Source organism: Oncorhynchus keta, unplaced genomic scaffold, assembly GCF_023373465.1.
Source record: "Oncorhynchus keta strain PuntledgeMale-10-30-2019 unplaced genomic scaffold, Oket_V2 Un_contig_14763_pilon_pilon, whole genome shotgun sequence".
NCBI lineage: Eukaryota > Metazoa > Chordata > Actinopteri > Salmoniformes > Salmonidae > Oncorhynchus > Oncorhynchus keta.
Window position 1 is genome coordinate 716 of NW_026278934.1, and position 24,757 is coordinate 25,472.

At 54.9% G+C, this 24,757-nt stretch overlaps 1 protein-coding gene across 1 annotated transcript in view; it reads right to left on the reverse strand.

The window, feature by feature from the left end:
* Nucleotides 1-1,178: 1,178 nt before the first annotated feature.
* LOC127918743 (uncharacterized) overlaps nt 1,179-24,757 on the reverse strand; it is a gene marked incomplete at its 3' end in the record, with an annotated part of 30,266 nt that continues 6,687 nt past the window's right edge. The window contains exon 2 of the mRNA XM_052501919.1: nt 1,179-2,252. Coding sequence (XP_052357879.1) covers nt 1,179-2,252 — 1,074 coding nt within the window. The remainder of the gene's footprint in view (nt 2,253-24,757) is intronic.

Consider the following 24,757-nt stretch of genomic DNA (forward strand, 5'->3'; position numbering starts at 1 on the left):
AACCTTGAATATGTGGACATCTATAAGTACCTAGGTGTCTGGCTAGACTGTAAACTCTCCTTCCAGACTCATATCAAACATCTCCAATCGAAAATCAAATCTAGAGTCGGCTTTCTATTCATAAAAGCCTCCTTCACTCACGCCGCCAAACTTACCCTAGTAAAACTGACTATCCTACCGATCCTCGACTTTGGCGATGTCATCTACAAAATTGCTTCCAACACTCTACTCAGCAAACTGGATGCAGTTTATCACAGTGCCATCCGTTTTGTCACTAAAGCACCTTATACCACCCACCACTGCGTCCTGTATGCTCTAGTCGGCTGGCCCTCGCTACATAATATAATAATAATAATATATGCCATTTAGCAGACGCTTTTATCCAAAGCGACTTACAGTCATGTGTGCATACATTCTACGTATGGGTGGTCCCGGGGATCGAACCCACTACCCTGGCGTTACAAGCGCCATGCTCTACCAACTGAGCTACAGAAGGACCACCGGGACATATTCGTCGCCAGACCCACTGGCTCAGGTCATCAACAAGTCCATGCTAGTTAAAGCCGCCTTATCTCTCAGTTCACTGGTCACGATGGCAACACCCATCCGTAGCACGCGCTCCAGCAGGTGTATCTCACTGATCATCCCTAAAGCCAACACCTCATTTGGCCGCCTTTTGTTCCAGTTCTCTGCTGCCTGTGACTGGAACAATTGCAAAATTGCTGAAGTTGGAGACTTTTATCTCCCTCACCAACTTCAAACATCTGCTATCTGAGCAGCTAACTGATCGCTGCAGCTGTACATAGTCTATCGGTAAATAGCCCACCCATTTTTACCTACCTCATCCCCATACTGTTTTTATTTATTTACTTTTCTGCTCTTTTGCACACCAATATCTCTACCTGTACATGACCATCTGATCATTTATCACTCCAGTGTTAATCTGCAATATTGTAATTACTCGCCTACCTCCTCATGCCTTTTGCACACAATGTATATAGACTCCCCTTTTTTATTTTTTTCTACTGTGTTATTGACTTGTTAATTGTTTACTCCATGTGTAACTCTGTGTTGTCTGTTCACACTGCTATGCTTTATCTTGGCCAGGTCGCAGTTGCAAATGAGAACTTGTTCTCAACTAGCCTACCTGGTTAAATAAAGGTGAAATAAAAAAATACAATTTAAAAAAAGGGGGTCTTTGGGTGGGGGTCTTTGGGTAGGGGGTCTTTGGGTAGGGGTCTTTGGGTAGGGGGTCTTTGGGTAGGGGGTCTTTGGGTAGGGGGTCTTTGGGTAGGAGGTCTTTGGGTAGGAGGTCTTTGGGTAGCGGGGTCTTTGGGTAGGGGGTCTTTGGGTAGGAGGTGATTGGGTAGGGGTCTTTGGGTAGGAGGTCTTTGGGTAGGGGGTCTTTGGGTAGGGGGTCTTTGGGTAGGGGGTCTTTGGGTGGGGGGTCTTTGGGTAGGCTGGTCTTTGGGTAGGAGGTCTTTGGGTAGGAGGTCTTTGGGTAGCGGGGTCTTTGGGTAGGGGGTCTTTGGGTAGGATGTCTTTGGGTAGGAGGTCTTTGGGTAGGGGGTCTTTGGGTAGGGGGTCTTTGGGTAGGGGTCTTTGGGTAGGGGGTCTTTGGGTAGGGGGTCTTTGGTAGGGGGTCTTTGGGTAGGGGGTCTTTGGGTAGGGGTCTTTGGGTAGGAGGTCTTTGGGTAGGAGGTCTTTGAGTAGGGGGTCTTTGGGTAGGGGGTCTTTGGGTAGGAGGTCTTTGGGTAGGAGGTCTTTGGGTAGGGGGTCTTTGGGTAGGGGGTCTTTGGGTAGGAGGCCTTTGGGTAGGAGGTCTTTGGGTAGGGGGTCTTTGGGTAGGAGGTCTTTGGGTAGGAGGTCTTTGGGTAGGAGGTCTTTGGGTAGGGGGTCTTTGGGTAGGAGGTCTTTGGGTAGGGGGTCTTTGGGTAGGGGGGTCTTTGGGTAGGAGGTCTTTGGGTAGGGGGTCTTTGGGTAGGGGGTCTTTGGGTAGGGGGTCTTTGGGTAGGGGGTCTTTGGGTAGGGGTCTTTGGGTAGGGGGTCTTTGGGTGGGGGTCTTTGGGTGGGGGTTCTTTGGGTAGGGGTTTTTGGGTAGGGGGTCTTTGGGTAGGAGGGCATTGGGTAGGGGGTCTTTGGGTAGGAGGTCTTTGGGTAGGGGTCTTTGGGTAGGGGTTCTTTGGGTAGGGGTCTTTGGGTAGGGGTCTTTGGGTAGTCAATGATAGTCAAGTTAACTGCAATATCGCTCACTTCTCATGGCGTTTTATATACAAACTGAGCACATACTGTCCAATGAGAAATGTTGTTCTGCTCCATCTCTTTACTTTGCCTCAACGATTGACCAAGTCAGAGCTTTAGCTTGTGTCTGTTACTGTGTGTTAAACCCTCTGACTTGCCTTGCCTTTTATCCAGCTCAACCACGACCTAGAGCGGTAACACCGATGAGCGAGTTAAAACACTTTACAAACCAAACACGCTGAAAATAAACAAGGACTTCTGCAGCATTTCACACAATCAAACTGCCGCGCCAAACGAGAGCTACTTCCCAGAGAGCAGGAAGAGCTATCTTTATCTCCTCCTTCCTTGCTGATGATGCTCTCTTAAAGTGGCAGCGCACGGTGAAGGCTCCTTGCAGGATTTCGCCACACTGTGAACAGTTTGGATGTATGTTAAACCCTCTGCCTTGTTGGTATTATACGCCCGATAAAGAAATGATTGTGCCTGGAACTGTATTCAGACAAAGCCTATTTGAAACAACTTGTTTCGTTTTTATTATTATTATTTTATTATAATTTTCTTTTCAGGTCTTGTGAACAGAATTTTACATATTGGCTACGTTTGGCATATGTCCATATCCAGACTGTAATTTAGAGCAGTGTGAATGCTATAGTATATTTAATAATGTATTTCCACACTGAAGCAGTGCAATTAAAACAATGTGGAATATAAACATGTTCTATATATTCAGCAAACACGGGACAGGCTATTTAACAAACTAGGCCACTATCATTTGAAATGGAGTTGATGACAATGCAATATAGAAAAGACCGTAAATACACAACTTGAAGCAACAGCATTTTTTTGAGCATGGAGCACGTTTTAATTGGCCAATGAGGGGCCAACTCTCGACACACAGCCCTTTCGCGCAGCCAACAATTACTGCGCCCATAATTATGGTTCTGAAAATATCACAAATATTTCGGACATATCCCCAAACCTATAACACCAGCACTAAGATTTACTATTGCATTAGGATTGTTAAAACTGAATAGAGAGCCTCCCGGGTGGCGCAGTGGTCTAGGGCGGGTTTAGGGAGGGTTTGGCCAGTAGGGATATCCTTTTCTCATTGCGGCGGGCCGGGCGCAGTGCACAGTGTTTCCTCCGACACATTGGTGCGGCGGGCTTCGGATTGAACGCACGCTGTGTTAAGAAGCAGCGCGGCTTGGTTGGGTTGTGTTTTGGAGGACGTGTGGCTTTCAACCTTCGTCTCTCCCGAACCCGTACGGGAGTTGTAGCGATGAGACAAGATAGTAACTACTAACAATTGGGGAGAAAGGGGGTAACATTTTTATTTTATCAAATGAATAGAGCAGACATATTGTCAAAGGGAAATGTGAACCGATATAGGGCTAGACCTTAAACTATGGGCTCAGGGACTGACTGAATACCTTACCTTGGGCCTTGGGACCAGTACCATGCGCTTTTAGACCAGTAGATAGTCTTACCTTGGGCCTTTAGACCAGTGGATAGTCTTACCTTGGGCCTTTAGACCAGTAGATTGTCTTACCTTGGGCCTTTAGACCAGTCGATAGTCTAACCTTGGACCTTGGGACCAGTAGATAGTCTTACCTTGGGCCTTCAGACCAGTAGATAGTCTTACCTTGGACCTTTAGACCAGTAGATAGTCTTACCTTGGACCTTTAGACCAGTAGATAGTCTTACCTTGGGCCCTGGGACCAGTAGATAGTCTTACCTTGGGCCCTGGGACCAGTAGATAGTCTTACCTTGGGCCCTGGGACCAGTAGATAGTCTTACCTTGGGCCTTTAGACCAGTAGATAGTCTTACCTTGGGCCTTTAGACCAGTAGATAGTCTTACCTTGGGCCCTGGGACCAGTAGATAGTCTTACCTTGGGCCTTTAGACCAGTAGATAGTCTTACCTTGGGCCTTTAGACCAGTGGATAGTCTTACCTTGGGCCTTGGGACCAGTAGATTGTCTTACCTTGGGCCTTTAGACCAGTCGATAGTCTAACCTTGGACCTTTAGACCAGTAGATAGTCTTAACTTGGACCTTTAGACCAGTAGATTGTCTTACCTTGGGACCTGGGAACAGTAGATAGTCCTACCTTGGGCCTTTAGACCAGTAGATACAGTGCCTTGCGAAAGTATTCGGCCCCCTTGAACTTTGCGACATTTTGCGACAGTTCAAAGCTTCGAAAAAAAAATATAAAACTGTATTTTTTTTGAAGAATCAACAACAAGTGGGACACAATCATGAAGTGGAACGACATTTATTGGATATTTCAAACTTTTTAACAAATCAAAAACTGAAAAATTGGGCGTGCAAAATTATTCAGCCCCCTTAAGTTAATACTTTGTAGCGCCACCTTTTGCTGCGATTACAGCTGTAAGTCGCTTGGGGTTTTCAGTTTTGCACATCGAGAGACTGAAATTTTTTCCCATTCCTCCTTGCAAAACAGCTCGAGCTCAGTGAGGTTGGATGGAGAGCATTTGTGAACAGCAGTTTTCAGTTCTTTCCACAGATTCTCGATTGGATTCAGGTCTGGACTTTGACTTGGCCATTCTAACACCTGGATATGTTTATTTTTGAACCATTCCATTGTAGATTTTGCTTTATGTTTTGGATCATTGTCTTGTTGGAAGACAAATCTCCGTCCCAGTCTCAGGTCTTTTGCAGACTCCATCAGGTTTTCTTCCAGAATGGTCCTGTATTTGGCTCCATCCATCTTCCCATCAATTTGAACCATCTTCCCTGTCCCTGCTGAAGAAAAGCAGGCCCAAACCATGATGCTGCCACCACCATGTTTGACAGTGGGGATGGTAGGTTCAGGGTGATGAGCTGTGTTGCTTTTACGCAAAACATAACGTTTTGCATTGTAGCCAAAAAGTTCAATTTTGGTTTCATCTGACCAGAGCACCTTCTTCCACAATTTTGGTGTGTCTCCCAGGTGGCTTGTGGCAAACTTTAAACGACACGTTTTATGGATATCTTTAAGAAATGGCTTTCTTCTTGCCACTCTTCCATAAAGGCCAGATATGTGCAATATACGACTGATTGTTGTCCTATGGACAGAGTCTCCCACCTCAGCAGTAGATCTCTACAGTTCATCCAGAGTGATCATGGGCCTCTTGGCTGCATCTCTGATCAGTCTTCTCCTTGTATGAGCTGAAAGCTTAGAGGGACGGCCAGGTCTTGGTAGATTTGCAGTGGTCTGATACTCCTTCCATTTCAATATTATCGCTTGCACAGTGCTCCTTGGGAAGTTTAAAGCTTGGGAAATCTTTTTGTATCCAAATATGGCTTTAAACTTCTTCACAACAGTATCTCGGACCTGCCTGGTGTGTTCCTTGTTCTTCATGATGCTCTCTGCGCTTTTAACGGACCTCTGAGACTATCACAGTGCAGGTGCATTTATACGGAGACTTGATTACACACAGGTGGATTGTATTTATCATTAGTCATTTAGGTCAACATTGGATCATTCAGAGATCCTCACTGAACTTCTGGAGAGAGTTTGCTGCACTGAAAGTAAAGGGGCTGAATAACTTTGCACGCCCAATTTTTCAGTTTTTGATTTGTTAAAAAAGTTGGAAATATCCAATAAATGTTGTTCCACTTCATGATTGTGTCCCACTTGTTGTTGATTCTTCACAAAAAAATACAGTTTTATGTCTTTATGTTTGAAGCCTGAAATGTGGCAAAAGGTCGCAATGTTCAAGGGGGCAGAATACTTTCGCAAGGCACTGTAGTCTTACCTTGGGCCTTCAGACCAGTAGATAGTCTTACCTTGGGCCTTTAGACCAGTGGATAGTCTTACCTTGGACCTTTAGACCAGTAGATAGTCTTACCTTGGGCCTTTAGACCAGTAGATAGTCTTACCTTGGGCCTTTAGACCAGTGGATAGTCTTACCTTGGGCCTTTAGACCAGTAGATAGTCTTACCTTGGACCTTTAGACCAGTAGATAGTCTTACCTTGGACCTTTAGACCAGTAGATAGTCTTACCTTGGGCCCTGGGACCAGTATATAGTCTTACCTTGGGCCCTGGGACCAGTAGATAGTCTTACCTTGGGCCTTTAGACCAGTAGATAGTCTTACCTTGGACCTTTAGACCAGTAGATAGTCTTACCTTGGACCTTTAGACCAGTAGATAGTCTTACCTTGGGCCCTGGGACCAGTAGATAGTCTTACCTTGGGACCTGGGACCAGTAAATAGTCTTACCTTGGGACCTGGGACCAGTAGATAGCCTTACCGTGGGACCTGGGACCAGTAGATAGTCTTACCTTGGGCCTTTAGACCAGTAGTCTGACCTTGGGCCTTTAGACCAGTAGTCTGACCTTGGGACCTGGGACCAGTAGATAGTCTTACCGTGGGACCTGGGACCAGTAGATAGTCTTACCTTGGACCTTTAGACCAGTCGAAAGTCTTACCTTTGGACCTGGGACCAGTAGATAGTCTTACCTTGGGTCCTGGGACCAGTAGATAGTCCTGCCTTGGGCCCTGGGACCAGTCGATAGTCCTGCCTTGGGCCCTGGGACCAGTCGATAGACCAGTTCAGTTTAACTAGGCTTCTGATACTTCCTGGGTTCAGCATTCAATATGTCTTTTGTTTGCTGAACCCAGGACGTACTTAGTAGCCTAGTCAAACTGATAATTGACTGGCAACATAATTACCTGCTTAGTTCGACACTGAAGGAGATGACGCATCATTTGTTGTGAAATTTGATTTAGTTAGAAAAGCTGAAAAGATATTTTCCTAAGATAAAAAGTAATTTGAGCTAAAAGTCAGTGATCAGGTGATTTGTAACATTGGAGTCGACCACCCTGAACAGCCAAACACCACCCTGAACAGCCAAACACCACCCTGAACAGCCAAACACCACCCTGAGCAGCCAAACACCACCCTGGACAGCCAAATACCACCCTGAACAGCCAGGCACCACCCTGGACAGCCAAACACCACCCTGAACAGCCAGGCACCACCCTGAGCAGCCAAACACCACCCTGGACAGCCAAACACCACCCTGAACAGCCAGGCACCACCCTGAGCAGCCAAACACCACCCTGGACAGCCAAATACCACCCTGAACAGCCAAACACCACCCTGAGCAGCCAAACACCACCCTGGACAGCCAAATACCACCCTGAACAGCCAGGCACCACCCTGGACAGCCAAACACCACCCTGAACAGCCAGGCACCACCCTGAGCAGCCAAACACCACCCTGGACAGCCAAACACCACCCTGAACAGCCAGGCACCACCCTGAGCAGCCAAACACCACCCTGGACAGCCAAATACCACCCTGGACAGCCATACACCACCCTGAACAGCCAAACACCACCCTGAACAGCCAGGCACCACCCTGGACAGCGAGGCACCACCCTGGACAGCCAAACACCACCCTGAACAGCCAGGCACCACCCTGAGCAGCCAAACACCACCCTGGACAGCCAAATACCACCCTGAACAGCTAAACACCACCCTGAACAGCCAAGCACCACCCTGAACAGCCAGGCACCACCCTGAACAGCCAAACACCACCCTGGACAGCCAAACACCACCCTGAACAGCCAATCACCACCCTGAACAGCCAGGCACCACCCTGAACAGCCAAACACCACCCTGGACAGCCAAACACCACCCTGAACAGCCAAGCACCACCCTGAACAGCCAAACACCACCCTGAACAGCCAAACACCACCCTGAACAGCCAGGCACCACCCTGAACAGCCAGGCACCACCCTGAACAGCCAAACACCACCCTGAACAGCCAAACACCACCCTGAACAGCCAGGCACCACCCTGAACAGCCAAACACCACCCTGAACAGCCAAACACCACCCTGAACAGCCAAACACCACCCTGAACAGCCAGGCACCACCCTGGACAGCCAAACACCACCCTGGACAGCCAAACACCACCCTGAACAGCCAAGCACCACCCTGCACAGCCAGGCACCACCCTGAACAGCCAAAAACCACACTGAACAGCCAAACACCACCCTGAACAGCCAAACACCACCCTGAACAGCCAAACACGACCCTGAACAGCCAAACACCACCCTGAACAGCCAAACACCACCCTGGACAGCCAGGCACCACCCTGAACAGCCAAAACCACACTGAACAGCCAAACACCACCCTGAACAGCCAAACACCACCCTGAACAGCCAAACACGACCCTGAACAGCCAAACACCACCCTGAACAGCCAAACACCACCCTGGACAGCCAAACACCACCCTGAACAGCCAGGCACCACCCTGGACAGCCAACCACCACCCTGAACAGCCAGGGACCACCCTGAGCAGCCAAACACCACCCTGGACAGCCAACCACCACCCTGAACAGCCAGGCACCACCCTGAGCAGCAAAACACAACCCTGGACAGCCAAATACCACCCTGAACAGCCATACACCACCCTGAACAGCCAAACACCACCCTGAGCAGCCAAACACCACCCTGGACAGCCAAATACCACCCTGAACAGCCAGGCACCACCCTGGACAGCCAAACACCACCCTGAACAGCCAGGCACCACCCTGAGCAGCCAAACACCACCCTGGACAGCCAAACACCACCCTGAACAGCCAGGCACCACCCTGAGCAGCCAAACACCACCCTGGACAGCCAAATACCACCCTGAACAGCCATACACCACCCTGAACAGCCAAACACCACCCTGAACAGCCAGGCACCACCCTGGACAGCGAGGCACCACCCTGGACAGCCAAACACCACCCTGAACAGCCAGGCACCACCCTGAGCAGCCAAACACCACCCTGGACAGCCAAATACCACCCTGAACAGCCAAACACCACCCTGAACAGCCAAGCACCACCCTGAACAGCCAGGCACCACCCTGAACAGCCAAACACCACCCTGGACAGCCAAACACCACCCTGAACAGCCAATCACCACCCTGAACAGCCAGGCACCACCCTGAACAGCCAAACACCACCCTGGACAGCCAAACACCACCCTGAACAGCCAAGCACCACCCTGAACAGCCAAACACCACCCTGAACAGCCAAACACCACCCTGAACAGCCAGGCACCACCCTGAACAGCCAAACACCACCCTGAACAGCCAGGCACCACCCTGAACAGCCAAACACCACCCTGAACAGCCAAACACCACCCTGAACAGCCAGGCACCACCCTGAACAGCCAAACACCACCCTGAACAGCCAAACACCACCCTGAACAGCCAAACACCACCCTGAACAGCCAGGCACCACCCCGGACAGCCAAACACCACCCTGGACAGCCAAACACCACCCTGAACAGCCAAGCACCACCCTGCACAGCCAGGCACCACCCTGAACAGCCAACAACCACCCTGAACAGCCAAACACCACCCTGAACAGCCAAACACGACCCTGAACAGCCAAACACCACCCTGAACAGCCAAACACCACCCTGGACAGCCAGGCACCACCCTGAACAGCCAAACACCACTCTGAACTGCCAAACACCACCCTGAACAGCCAGGCACCACCCTGAACAGCCAAACACCACCCTGGACAGCCAAACACCACCCTGGACAGCCAAGCACCACCCTGGACAGCCATGCACCACCCTGAACAGCCAAACACCACCCTGAACAGCCAGGCACCACCCTGAACAGCCAAACACCACCTGAACAGCCAGGCACCACCCTGAACAGCCAAACACCACCCTGAACAGCCACGCACCACCCTGAACAGCCAAACACCACCCTGAACAGCCATACACCACCCTGAACAGCCAGGCACCACCCTGAACAGCCAGGCACCACCCTGAACAGCCAAACACCACCCTGAACAGCAAAACACCACCCTGAACAGCCAAACACCACCCTGAACAGCCAAGCACCACCCTGAACAGCCAAACACCACCTGAACAGCCAAACACCACCCTGAACAGCCAGGCACCACCCTGAACAGCCAAACACCACCCTGAACAGCCAGGCACCACCCTGAACAGCCAAACACCACCCTGAACAGCCAAACACCACCCTGAACAGCCAGGCACCACCCTGAACAGCCAAACACCACCCTGAACAGCCAAACACCACCCTGAACAGCCAAACACCACCCTGAACAGCCAGGCACCACCCTGGACAGCCAAACACGACCCTGGACAGCCAAACACCACCTGAACAGCCAAACACCACCCTGGACAGCCAGGCACCACCCTGAACAGCCAAACATCACTCTGAACAGCCAAACACCACCCTGAACAGCCAGGCACCACTCTGAACAGCCAAACACCACCCTGGACAGCCAAACACCACCCTGGACAGCCAAGCACCACCCTGGACAGCCAGGCACCACCCTGAACAGCCAAACACCACCCTGGACAGCCAAACACCACCCTGAACAGCCAAGCACCACCCTGAACAGCCAAACACCACCCTGAACAGCCAAACACCACCCTGAACAGCCAGGCACCACCCTGAACAGACAAACACAACCCTGAACAGCCAGGCACCACCCTGAACAGCCAAACACCACCCTGAACAGCCAAACACCACCCTGAACAGCCTGGCACCACCCTGAACAGCCAAACACCATCCTGAACAGCCAAACACCACCCTGAACAGCCAAACACCACCCTGAACAGCCAGGCACCACCCTGGACAGCCAAACACCACCCTGGACAGCCAAACACCATCCTGAACAGCCAAGCACCACCCTGCACAGCCAGGCACCACCCTGACCAGCCAAAAACCACACTGAACAGCCAAACACCACCCTGAACAGCCAAACACGACCCTGAACAGCCAAACACCACCCTGAACAGCCAAACACCACCCTGGACAGCCAGGCACCACCCTGAACAGCCAAACACCACCCTGAACAGCCAAACACCACCCTGAACAGCCAGGCACCACCCTGAACAGCCAAACACCACCCTGGACAGCCAAACACCACCCTGGACAGCCAAGCACCACCCTGGACAGCCATGCACCACCCTGAACAGCCAAACACCACCCTGAACAGCCAGACACCACCCTGAACAGCCAAACACCACCCTGAACAGCCAGGCACCACCCTGAACAGCCAAACACCACCCTGAACAGCCAGGCACCACCCTGAACAGCCAAACACCACCCTGAACAGCTATACACCACCCTGAACAGCCAGGCACCACCCTGAACAGCCAGGCACCACCCTGAACAGCCAAACACCACCCTGAACAGCCAAACACCACCCTGAACAGCCGGGCACCACCCTGGACAACCAGGCACCACCCTGAACAGCCAGGCACCACCCTGAACAGCCAAACACCACCCTGGACAGCCAAACACCACCCTGAACAGCCAAGCACCACCCTGAACAGCCAAACACCACCCTGAACAGCCAAACACCACCCTGAACAGCCAGGCACCACCCTGAACAGCCAAACACCACCCTGAACAGCCAGGCACCACCTGAACAGCCAAACACCACTCTGAACAGCCAAACACCACCCTGAACAGCCAGGCACCACCCTGAACAGCCAAACACCACCCTGAACAGCCAAACACCACCCTGAACAGCCAAACACCACCCTGAACAGCCAGGCACCACCCTGGACAGCCAAACACCACCCTGGACAGCCAAACACCACCCTGAACAGCCAAGCACCACCCTGCACAGCCAGGCACCACCCTGAACAGCCAAAAACCACACTGAACAGCCAAACACCACCTGAACAGCCAAACACCACCCTGAACAGCCAAACACGACCCTGAACAGCCAAACACCACCCTGAACAGCCAAACACCACCCTGGACAGCCAGGCACCACCCTGAACAGCCAAACACCACCCTGAACAGCCAAACACCACCCTGAACAGCCAGGCACCACCCTGAACAGCCAAACACCACCCTGGACAGCCAAACACCATCCTGGACAGCCAAGCACCACCCTGGACAGCCATGCACCACCCTGAACAGCCAAACACCACCCTGAACAGCCAGGCACCACCCTGAACAGCCAAACACCACCCTGAACAGCCAGGCACCACCCTGAACAGCCAAACACCACCCTGAACAGCCAGGCACCACCCTGAACAGTCAAACACCACCCTGAACAGCCATACACCACCCTGAACAGCCAGGCACCACCCTGAACAGCCAAACACCACCCTGAACAGCCAAACACCACCCTGAACAGCCAGGCACCACCCTGGACAACCAGGCACCTCCCTGAACAGCCAATCACCACCCTGAACAGCCAAACACCACACTGAACAGCCAATCACCACCCTGAACAGCCAGGCACCACCCTGAACAGCCAAACACCACCCTGAACAGCCAAACACCACCCTGGACAGCCAAACACCACACTGAACAGCCACACACCACCCTGAACAGCCAAACACCACCTTGAACAGCCATACACCACCCTGAACAGCCAGGCACCACCCTGAACAGCCAGGCACCACCCTGAACAGCCAAACACCACCCTGAATAGCCAAACACCACCCTGAACAGCCAGGCACCACACTGAACAGCCAGGCACCACCCTGGACAGCCAAACACCACCCTGAACAGCCAAACACCACCCTGGACAGCCAGGCACCACCCTGAACAGCCAATCACCACCCTGAACAGCCAAACACCACCCTGAACAGCCAAACACCACCCTGAACAGCCAGGCACCACCCTGAACAGCCAAACACCACCCTGAACAGCCAAACACCACCCTGAACAGCCAAACACCACCCTGAACAGCCAAACACCACCCTGAACAGCCAGGCACCAACCTGAACAGCCAAACACCACCCTGAACAGCCAAACACCACCCTGAACAGCCAAACACCACCCTGAACAGCCAGGCACCACCCTGGACAGCCAAACACCACCCTGGACAGCCAAACACCACCCTGAACAGCCAAGCACCACCCTGCACAGCCAGGCACCACCCTGAACAGCCAAAAACCACACTGAACAGCCAAACACCACCTTGAACAGCCATACACCACCCTGAACAGCCAGGCACCACCCTGAACAGCCAGGCACCACCCTGAACAGCCAAACACCACCCTGAATAGCCAAACACCACCCTGAACAGCCAGGCACCACACTGAACAGCCAGGCACCACCCTGGACAGCCAAACACCACCCTGAACAGCCAAACACCACCCTGGACAGCCAGGCACCACCCTGAACAGCCAATCACCACCCTGAACAGCCAAACACCACCCTGAACAGCCAAACACCACCCTGAACAGCCAGGCACCACCCTGAACAGCCAAACACCACCCTGAACAGCCAAACACCACCTGAACAGCCAAACACCACCCTGAACAGCCAAACACCACCCTGAACAGCCAGGCACCAACCTGAACAGCCAAACACCACCCTGAACAGCCAAACACCACCCTGAACAGCCAAACACCACCCTGAACAGCCAGGCACCACCCTGGACAGCCAAACACCACCCTGGACAGCCAAACACCACCCTGAACAGCCAAGCACCACCCTGCACAGCCAGGCACCACCCTGAACAGCCAAAAACCACACTGAACAGCCAAACACCACCCTGAACAGCCAAACACCACCCTGAACAGCCAGGCACCACCCTGAACAGCCAAACACCACCCTGAACAGCCATACACCACCCTGAACAGCCAGGCACCACCCTGAACAGCCAGGCACCACCCTGAACAGCCAAACACCACCCTGAACAGCCAAACACCACCCTGAACAGCCAGGCACCACCCTGGACAACCAGGCACCACCCTGAACAGCCAATCACCACCCTGAACAGCCAAACACCACCCTGAACAGCCAATCACCACCCTGAACAGCCAGGCACCACCCTGAACAGCCAAACACCACCCTGAACAGCCAAACACCACCCTGGACAGCCAGGCACCACCCTGAACAGCCAAACACCACCCTGAACAGCCAAACACCACCCTGAACAGCCAGGCACCACCCTGAACAGCCGGGCACCACCCTGGACAACCAGGCACCACCCTGAACAGCCAGGCACCACCCTGAACAGCCAAACACCACCCTGGACAGCCAAACACCACCCTGAACAGCCAAGCACCACCCTGAACAGCCAAACACCACCCTGAACAGCCAAACACCACCCTGAACAGCCAGGCACCACCCTGAACAGCCAAACACCACCCTGAACAGCCAGGCACCACCCTGAACAGCCAAACACCACCCTGAACAGCCAAACACCACCCTGAACAGCCAGGCACCACCCTGAACAGCCAAACACCACCTGAACAGCCAAACACCACCCTGAACAGCCAAACACCACCCTGAACAGCCAGGCACCACCCTGGACAGCCAAACACCACCCTGGACAGCCAAACACCACCCTGAACAGCCAAGCACCACCCTGCACAGCCAGGCACCACCCTGAACAGCCAAAAACCACACTGAACAGCCAAACACCACCCTGAACAGCCAAACACCACCCTGAACAGCCAAACACGACCCTGAACAGCCAAACACCACCCTGAACAGCCAAACACCACCCTGGACAGCCAGGCACCACCCTGAACAGCCAAACACCACCCTGAACAGCCAAACACCACCTGAACAGCCAGGCACCACCCTGAACAGCCAAACACCACCCTGGACAGCCAAACACCATCCTGGACAGCCAAGCACCACCCTGGACAGCCATGCACCACCCTGAACAGCCAAACACCACCCTGAACAGCCAGGCACCACCCTGAACAGCCAAACACCACCCTGAACAGCCAGGCACCACCCTGAACAGCCAAACACCACCCTGAACAGCCAGGCACCACCTGAACAGTCAAACACCACCCTGAACAGCCATACACCACCCTGAACAGCCAGGCACCACCCTGAACAGCCAAACACCACCCTGAACAGCCAAACACCACCCTGAACAGCCAGGCACCACCCTGGACAACCAGGCACCTCCCTGAACAGCCAATCACCACCCTGAACAGCCAAACACCACACTGAACAGCCAATCACCACCCTGAACAGCCAGGCACCACCCTGAACAGCCAAACACCACCCTGAACAGCCAAACACCACCCTGGACAGCCAAACACCACACTGAACAGCCACACACCACCCTGAACAGCCAAACACCACCTTGAACAGCCATACACCACCCTGAACAGCCAGGCACCACCCTGAACAGCCAGGCACCACCCTGAACAGCCAAACACCACCCTGAATAGCCAAACACCACCCTGAACAGCCAGGCACCACACTGAACAGCCAGGCACCACCCTGGACAGCCAAACACCACCCTGAACAGCCAAACACCACCCTGGACAGCCAGGCACCACCCTGAACAGCCAATCACCACCCTGAACAGCCAAACACCACCCTGAACAGCCAAACACCACCCTGAACAGCCAGGCACCACCCTGAACAGCCAAACACCACCCTGAACAGCCAAACACCACCCTGAACAGCCAAACACCACCCTGAACAGCCAAACACCACCCTGAACAGCCAGGCACCACCCTGAACAGCCAAACACCACCCTGGACAGCCAAACACCATCCTGGACAGCCAAGCACCACCCTGGACAGCCATGCACCACCCTGAACAGCCAAACACCACCCTGAACAGCCAGGCACCACCCTGAACAGCCAAACACCACCCTGAACAGCCAGGCACCACCCTGAACAGCCAAACACCACCCTGAACAGCCAGGCACCACCTGAACAGTCAAACACCACCCTGAACAGCCATACACCACCCTGAACAGCCAGGCACCACCCTGAACAGCCAAACACCACCCTGAACAGCCAAACACCACCCTGAACAGCCAGGCACCACCCTGGACAACCAGGCACCTCCTGAACAGCCAATCACCACCCTGAACAGCCAAACACCACACTGAACAGCCAATCACCACCCTGAACAGCCAGGCACCACCCTGAACAGCCAAACACCACCCTGAACAGCCAAACACCACCCTGGACAGCCAAACACCACACTGAACAGCCACACACCACCCTGAACAGCCAAACACCACCTTGAACAGCCATACACCACCCTGAACAGCCAGGCACCACCCTGAACAGCCAGGCACCACCCTGAACAGCCAAACACCACCCTGAATAGCCAAACACCACCCTGAACAGCCAGGCACCACACTGAACAGCCAGGCACCACCCTGGACAGCCAAACACCACCCTGAACAGCCAAACACCACCCTGGACAGCCAGGCACCACCCTGAACAGCCAATCACCACCTGAACAGCCAAACACCACCCTGAACAGCCAATCACCACCCTGAACAGCCAAACACCACCCTGAACAGCCAAACACCACCCTGAACAGCCAGGCACCACCCTGAACAGCCAAACACCACCCTGAACAGCCAAACACCACCCTGAACAGCCAAACACCACCCTGAACAGCCAAACACCACCCTGAACAGCCAGGCACCAACCTGAACAGCCAAACACCACCCTGAACAGCCAAACACCACCCTGAACAGCCAAACACCACCCTGAACAGCCAGGCACCACCCTGGACAGCCAAACACCACCCTGGACAGCCAAACACCACCCTGAACAGCCAAGCACCACCCTGCACAGCCAGGCACCACCCTGAACAGCCAAAAACCACACTGAACAGCCAAACACCACCTTGAACAGCCATACACCACCCTGAACAGCCAGGCACCACCCTGAACAGCCAGGCACCACCCTGAACAGCCAAACACCACCCTGAATAGCCAAACACCACCCTGAACAGCCAGGCACCACACTGAACAGCCAGGCACCACCCTGGACAGCCAAACACCACCCTGAACAGCCAAACACCACCCTGGACAGCCAGGCACCACCCTGAACAGCCAATCACCACCCTGAACAGCCAAACACCACCCTGAACAGCCAAACACCACCCTGAACAGCCAGGCACCACCCTGAACAGCCAAACACCACCCTGAACAGCCAAACACCACCCTGAACAGCCAAACACCACCCTGAACAGCCAAACACCACCCTGAACAGCCAGGCACCAACCTGAACAGCCAAACACCACCCTGAACAGCCAAACACCACCCTGAACAGCCAAACACCACCCTGAACAGCCAGGCACCACCCTGGACAGCCAAACACCACCCTGGACAGCCAAACACCACCCTGAACAGCCAAGCACCACCCTGCACAGCCAGGCACCACCCTGAACAGCCAAAAACCACACTGAACAGCCAAACACCACCCTGAACAGCCAAACACCACCCTGAACAGCCAGGCACCACCCTGAACAGCCAAACACCACCCTGAACAGCCATACACCACCCTGAACAGCCAGGCACCACCCTGAACAGCCAGGCACCACCCTGAACAGCCAAACACCACCCTGAACAGCCAAACACCACCCTGAACAGCCAGGCACCACCCTGGACAACCAGGCACCACCCTGAACAGCCAATCACCACCTGAACAGCCAAACACCACCTGAACAGCCAATCACCACCCTGAACAGCCAGGCACCACCCTGAACAGCCAAACACCACCCTGAACAGCCAAACACCACCCTGGACAGCCAGGCACCACCCTGAACAGCCAAACACCACCCTGAACAGCCAAACACCACCCCTGAACAGCCAGGCACCACCCTGAACAGCCGGGCACCACCCTGGACAACCAGGCACCACCCTGAACAGCCAGGCACCACCCTGAACAGCCAAACACCACCCTGGACAGCCAAACACCACCCTGAACAGCCAAGCACCACCCTGAACAGCCAAACACCACCCTGAACAGCCAAACACCACCCTGAACAGCCAGGCACCACCTGAACAGCCAAACACCACCCTGAACAGCCAGGCACCACCCTGAACAGCCAAACACCACCCTGAACAGCCAAACACCACCCTGAACAGCCAGGCACCACCCTGAACAGCCAAACACCACCCTGAACAGCCAAACACCACCCTGAACAGCCAAACACCACCCTGAACAGCCAGGCACCACCCTGGACAGCCAAACACCACCCTGGACAGCCAAACACCACCCTGAACAGCCAAGCACCACCCTGCACAGCCAGGCACCACCCTGAACAGCCAAAAACCCACTGAACAGCCAAACACCACCTGAACAGCCAAACACCACCCTGAACAGCCAAACACGACCCTGAACAGCCAAACACCACCCTGAACAGCCAAACACCACCCTGGACAGCCAGGCACCACCCTGAACAGCCAAACACCACCCTGAACAGCCAAACACCACCCTGAACAGCCAGGCACCACCCTGAACAGCCAAACACCACCCTGGACAGCCAAACACCATCCTGGACAGCCAAGCACCACCCTGGACAGCCATGCACCACCCTGAACAGCCAAACACCACCCTGAACAGCCAGGCACCACCCTGAACAGCCAAACACCACCCTGAACAGCCAGGCACCACCCTGAACAGCCAAACACCACCCTGAACAGCCAGGCACCACCCTGAACAGTCAAACACCACCCTGAACAGCCATACACCACCCTGAACAGCCAGGCACCACCCTGAACAGCCAAACACCACCCTGAACAGCCAAACACCACCCTGAACAGCCAGGCACCACCCTGGACAACCAGGCACCTCCCTGAACAGCCAATCACCACCCTGAACAGCCAAACACCACACTGAACAGCCAATCACCACCCTGAACAGCCAGGCACCACCCTGAACAGCCAAACACCACCCTGAACAGCCAAACACCACCCTGGACAGCCAAACACCACACTGAACAGCCACACACCACCCTGAACAGCCAAACACCACCTTGAACAGCCATACACCACCTGAACAGCCAGGCACCACCCTGAACAGCCAGGCACCACCCTGAACAGCCAAACACCACCCTGAATAGCCAAACACCACCCTGAACAGCCAGGCACCACACTGAACAGCCAGGCACCACCCTGGACAGCCAAACACCACCCTGAACAGCCAAACACCACCCTGGACAGCCAGGCACCACCCTGAACAGCCAATCACCACCCTGAACAGCCAAACACCACCCTGAACAGCCAAACACCACCCTGAACAGCCAGGCACCACCCTGAACAGCCAAACACCACCCTGAACAGCCAAACACCACCTGAACAGCCAAACACCACCCTGAACAGCCAAACACCACCCTGAACAGCCAGGCACCAACCTGAACAGCCAAACACCACCTGAACAGCCAAACACCACCCTGAACAGCCAAACACCACCCTGAACAGCCAGGCACCACCCTGGACAGCCAAACACCACCCTGGACAGCCAAACACCACCCTGAACAGCCAAGCACCACCCTGCACAGCCAGGCACCAACCTGAACAGCCAAAACCACACTGAACAGCCAAACACCACCTTGAACAGCCATACACCACCCTGAACAGCCAGGCACCACCCTGAACAGCCAGGCACCACCCTGAACAGCCAAACACCACCCTGAATAGCCAAACACCACCCTGAACAGCCAGGCACCACACTGAACAGCCAGGCACCACCCTGGACAGCCAAACACCACCCTGAACAGCCAAACACCACCCTGGACAGCCAGGCACCACCTGAACAGCCAATCACCACCCTGAACAGCCAAACACCACCCTGAACAGCCAAACACCACCCTGAACAGCCAGGCACCACCCTGAACAGCCAAACACCACCCTGAACAGCCAAACACCACCCTGAACAGCCAAACACCACCCTGAACAGCCAAACACCACCCTGAACAGCCAGGCACCAACCTGAACAGCCAAACACCACCCTGAACAGCCAAACACCACCCTGAACAGCCAAACACCACCCTGAACAGCCAGGCACCACCCTGGACAGCCAAACACCACCCTGGACAGCCAAACACCACCCTGAACAGCCAAGCACCACCCTGCACAGCCAGGCACCACCCTGAACAGCCAAAAACCACACTGAACAGCCAAACACCACCCTGAACAGCCAAACACCACCCTGAACAGCCAGGCACCACCCTGAACAGCCAAACACCACCCTGAACAGCCATACACCACCCTGAACAGCCAGGCACCACCCTGAACAGCCAGGCACCACCCTGAACAGCCAAACACCACCCTGAACAGCCAAACACCACCCTGAACAGCCAGGCACCACCCTGGACAACCAGGCACCACCCTGAACAGCCAATCACCACCCTGAACAGCCAAACACCACCCTGAACAGCCAATCACCACCCTGAACAGCCAGGCACCACCCTGAACAGCCAAACACCACCCTGAACAGCCAAACACCACCCTGGACAGCCAGGCACCACCCTGAACAGCCAAACACCACCCTGAACAGCCAAACACCACCCTGAACAGCCAGGCACCACCTGAACAGCCAAACACCACCCTGGACAGCCAAACACCATCATGGACAGCCAAGCACCACCCTGGACAGCCATGCACCACCCTGAACAGCCAAACACCACCCTGAACAGCCAGGCACCACCCTGAACAGCCAAACACCACCCTGAACAGCCAGGCACCACCCTGAACAGCCAAACACCACCATGAACAGCCAGGCACCACCCTGAACAGTCAAACACCACCCTGAACAGCCATACACCACCTGAACAGCCAGGCACCACCCTGAACAGCCAAACACCACCCTGAACAGCCAAACACCACCCTGAACAGCCAGGCACCACCCTGGACAACCAGGCACCACCCTGAACAGCCAATCACCACCCTGAACAGCCAAACACCACCCTGAACAGCCAATCACCACCCTGAACAGCCAGGCACCACCCTGAACAGCCAAACACCACCCTGAACAGCCAAACACCACCCTGGACAGCCAAACACCACACTGAACAGCCACACACCACCCTGAACAGCCAAACACCACTTTGAACAGCCATACACCACCCTGAACAGCCAGGCACCACCCTGAACAGCCAGGCACCACCATGAACAGCCAAACACCACCCTGAACAGTCAAACACCACCCTGAACAGCCAGGCACCACACTGAACAGCCAGGCACCACCCTGGACAGCCAAACACCACCCTGAACAGCCAAACACCACCCTGGACAGCCAGGCACCACCCTGAACAGCCAATCACCACCCTGAACAGCCAAACACCGCCCTGAACAGCCAAACACCACCCTGAACAGCCAGGCACCACCCTGAACAGCCAAACACCACCCTGAACAGCCAGGCACCACCCTGAACAGCCAAACACCACCCTGAACAGCCAAACGCCACCCTGAACAGCCAGGCACCAACCTGAACAGCCAAACACCACCTGAACAGCCAAACACCACCCTGAACAGCCAAACACCACCCTGAACAGCCAGGCACCACCTGGACAGCCAAACACCACCCTGGACAGCCAAACACCACCCTGAACAGCCAAGCACCACCCTGCACAGCCAGGCACCACCCTGAACAGCCAAAAATCACACTGAACAGCCAAACACCACCCTGAACAGCCAAACACCACCCTGAACAGCCAAACACGACCCTGAACAGCCAAACACCACCTGAACAGCCAAACACCACCCTGGACAGCTAGGCACCACCCTGAACAGCCAAACACCACCCTGAACAGCCAAACACCACCCTGAACAGCCAGGCACCACCCTGAACAGCCAAACACCACCTGGACAGCCAAACACCACCCTGGACAGCCAAGCACCACCCTGGACAGCCATGCACCACCCTGGACAGCCATGCACCACCCTGAACAGCCAAACACCACCCTGAACAGCCAGGCACCACCCTGAACAGCCAAACACCACCCTGAACAGCCAGGCACCACCCTGAACAGCCAAACACCACCCTGAACAGCCAGGCACCACCCTGAACAACCAAACACCACCCTGAACAGCCATACACCACCCTGAACAGCCAGGCACCACCCTGAACAGCCAAACACCACCCTGAACAGCCAAACACCACCCTGAACAGCCAGGCACCACCCTGGACAACCAGGCACCACCCTGAACAGCCAATCACCACCCTGAACAGCCAAACACCACCCTGAACAGCCAATCACCACCCTGAACAGCCAGGCACCACCCTGAACAGCCAAACACCACCCTGAACAGCCAAACACCACCCTGGACAGCCAAACACCACACTGAACAGCCAAACACCACCCTGAACAGACAAACACCACCTTGAACAGCCATACACCACCCTGAACAGCCAGGCACCACCCTGAACAGCCAGGCACCACCCTGAACAGCCAGGCACCACCCTGAACAGCCAAACACCACCCTGAACAGCCAGGCACCACACTGAACAGCCAGGCACCACCCTGGACAGCCAAACACCACCCTGAACAGCCAAACACCACCCTGGACATCCAGGCACCACCCTGAACAGCCAAACACCACCTGAACAGCCAAACACCACCCTGAACAGCCAGGCACCACCCTGGACAGCCAAACACCACCCTGGACAGCCAAACACCACCCTGAACAGCCAAGCACCACCCTGCACAGCCAAAAACCACACTGAACAGCCAAACACCACCCTGAACAGCCAAACACCACCCTGAACAGCCAAACACGACCCTGAACAGCCAAACACCACCCTGAACAGCCAAACACCACCCGGGACAGCCAGGCACCACCCTGAACAGCCAAACACCACCCTGAACAGCCAAACACCACGCTGAACAGCCAGGCACCACCCTGAACAGCCAAACACCACCCTGGACAGCCAAACACCACCCTGGACAGCCAAGCACCACCCTGGACAGCCATGCACCACCCTGAACAGCCAAACACCACCCTGAACAGCCAAACACCACCCTGAACAGCCAGGCACCACCCTGAACAGCCAAACACCACCCTGAACAGCCAGGCACCACCCTGAACAGCCAAACACCACCCTGAACAGCCAGGCACCACCCTGAACAGCCAAACACCACCCTGAACAGCCATACACCACCCTGAACAGCCAGGCACCACCCTGAACAGCCAGGCACCACCCTGAACAGCCAAACACCACCCTGGACAGCCAAACACCACCCTGAACAGCCAAACACCACCCTGAACAGCCAAACACCACCTTGAACAGCCATACACCACCCTGAACAGCCAGGCACCACCCTGAACAGCCAGGCACCACCCTGAACAGCCAAACACCACCCTGAACAGCCAAACACCACCCTGAACAGCCAGGCACCACACTGAACAGCCAGGCACCACCCTGAACAGCCAAACACCACCTGAACAGCCAAACACCAACCTGGACAGCCAGGCACCACCCTGAACAGCCAATCACCACCCTGAACAGCCAAACACCACCCTGAACAGCCAATCACCACCCTGAACAGCCAGGCACCACCCTGAACAGCCAAACACCACCCTGAACAGCCAAACACCACCCTGGACAGCCAAACACCACCCTGAACAGCCAAACAACACCCTGAACAGCCAAACACCACCCTGAACAGCCAGGCACCACCCTGAACAGCCAAACACCACCCTGAACAGCCAGGCACCACCCTGAACAGCCAAACACCACCCTGAACAGCCAAGCACTACCATGAACAGCCAAACACCACCCTGAACAGCCAGGCACCACCCTGAACAGCCAAACACCACCCTGAACAGCCAGGCACCACACTGAACAGCCAGGCACCACCCTGAACAGCCAAACACCACCCTGAACAGCCAAACACCACCTTGAACAGCCATACACCACCCTGAACAGCCAGGCACCACCCTGAACAGCCAGGCACCACCCTGAACAGCCAAACACCACCCTGAACAGCCAAACACCACCCTGAACAGCCAGGCACCACACTGAACAGCCAGGCACCACCCTGAACAGCCCAAAACCACACTGAACAGCCAAACACCACCCTGAACAGCCAAACACCACCCTGAACAGCCAAGCACCACCCTGGACAGCCATGCACCACCCTGAACAGCCAAACACCACCCTGAACAGCCAAACACCACCCTGAACAGCCAGGCACCACCCTGAACAGCCAAACACCACCCTGAACAGCCAGGCACCACCCTGAACAGCCAAACACCACCATGAACAGCCAGGCACCACCCTGAACAGCCAAACACCACCCTGAACAGCCATACACCACCCTGAACAGCCAGGCACCACCCTGAACAGCCAGGCACCACCTGAACAGCCAAACACCACCCTGGACAGCCAAACACCACCCTGAACAGCCAAACACCACCCTGAACAGCCAAACACCACCTTGAACAGCCATACACCACCCTGAACAGCCAGGCACCACCCTGAACAGCCAGGCACCACCCTGGACAGCCAAACACCACCCTGGACAGCCAAACACCACCCTGAACAGCCAAGCACCACCCTGCACAGCCAGGCACCACCCTGAACAGCCAAAAACCACACTGAACAGCCAAACACCACCCTGAACAGCCAAACACCACCCTGAACAGCCAAACACGACCCTGAACAGCCAAACACCACCCTGAACAGCCAAACACCACCCTGGACAGCCAGGCACCACCCTGAACAGCCAAACACCACCTGAACAGCCAAACACCACCCTGAACAGCCAGGCACCACCCTGAACAGCCAAACACCACCCTGAACAGCCAGGCACCACCCT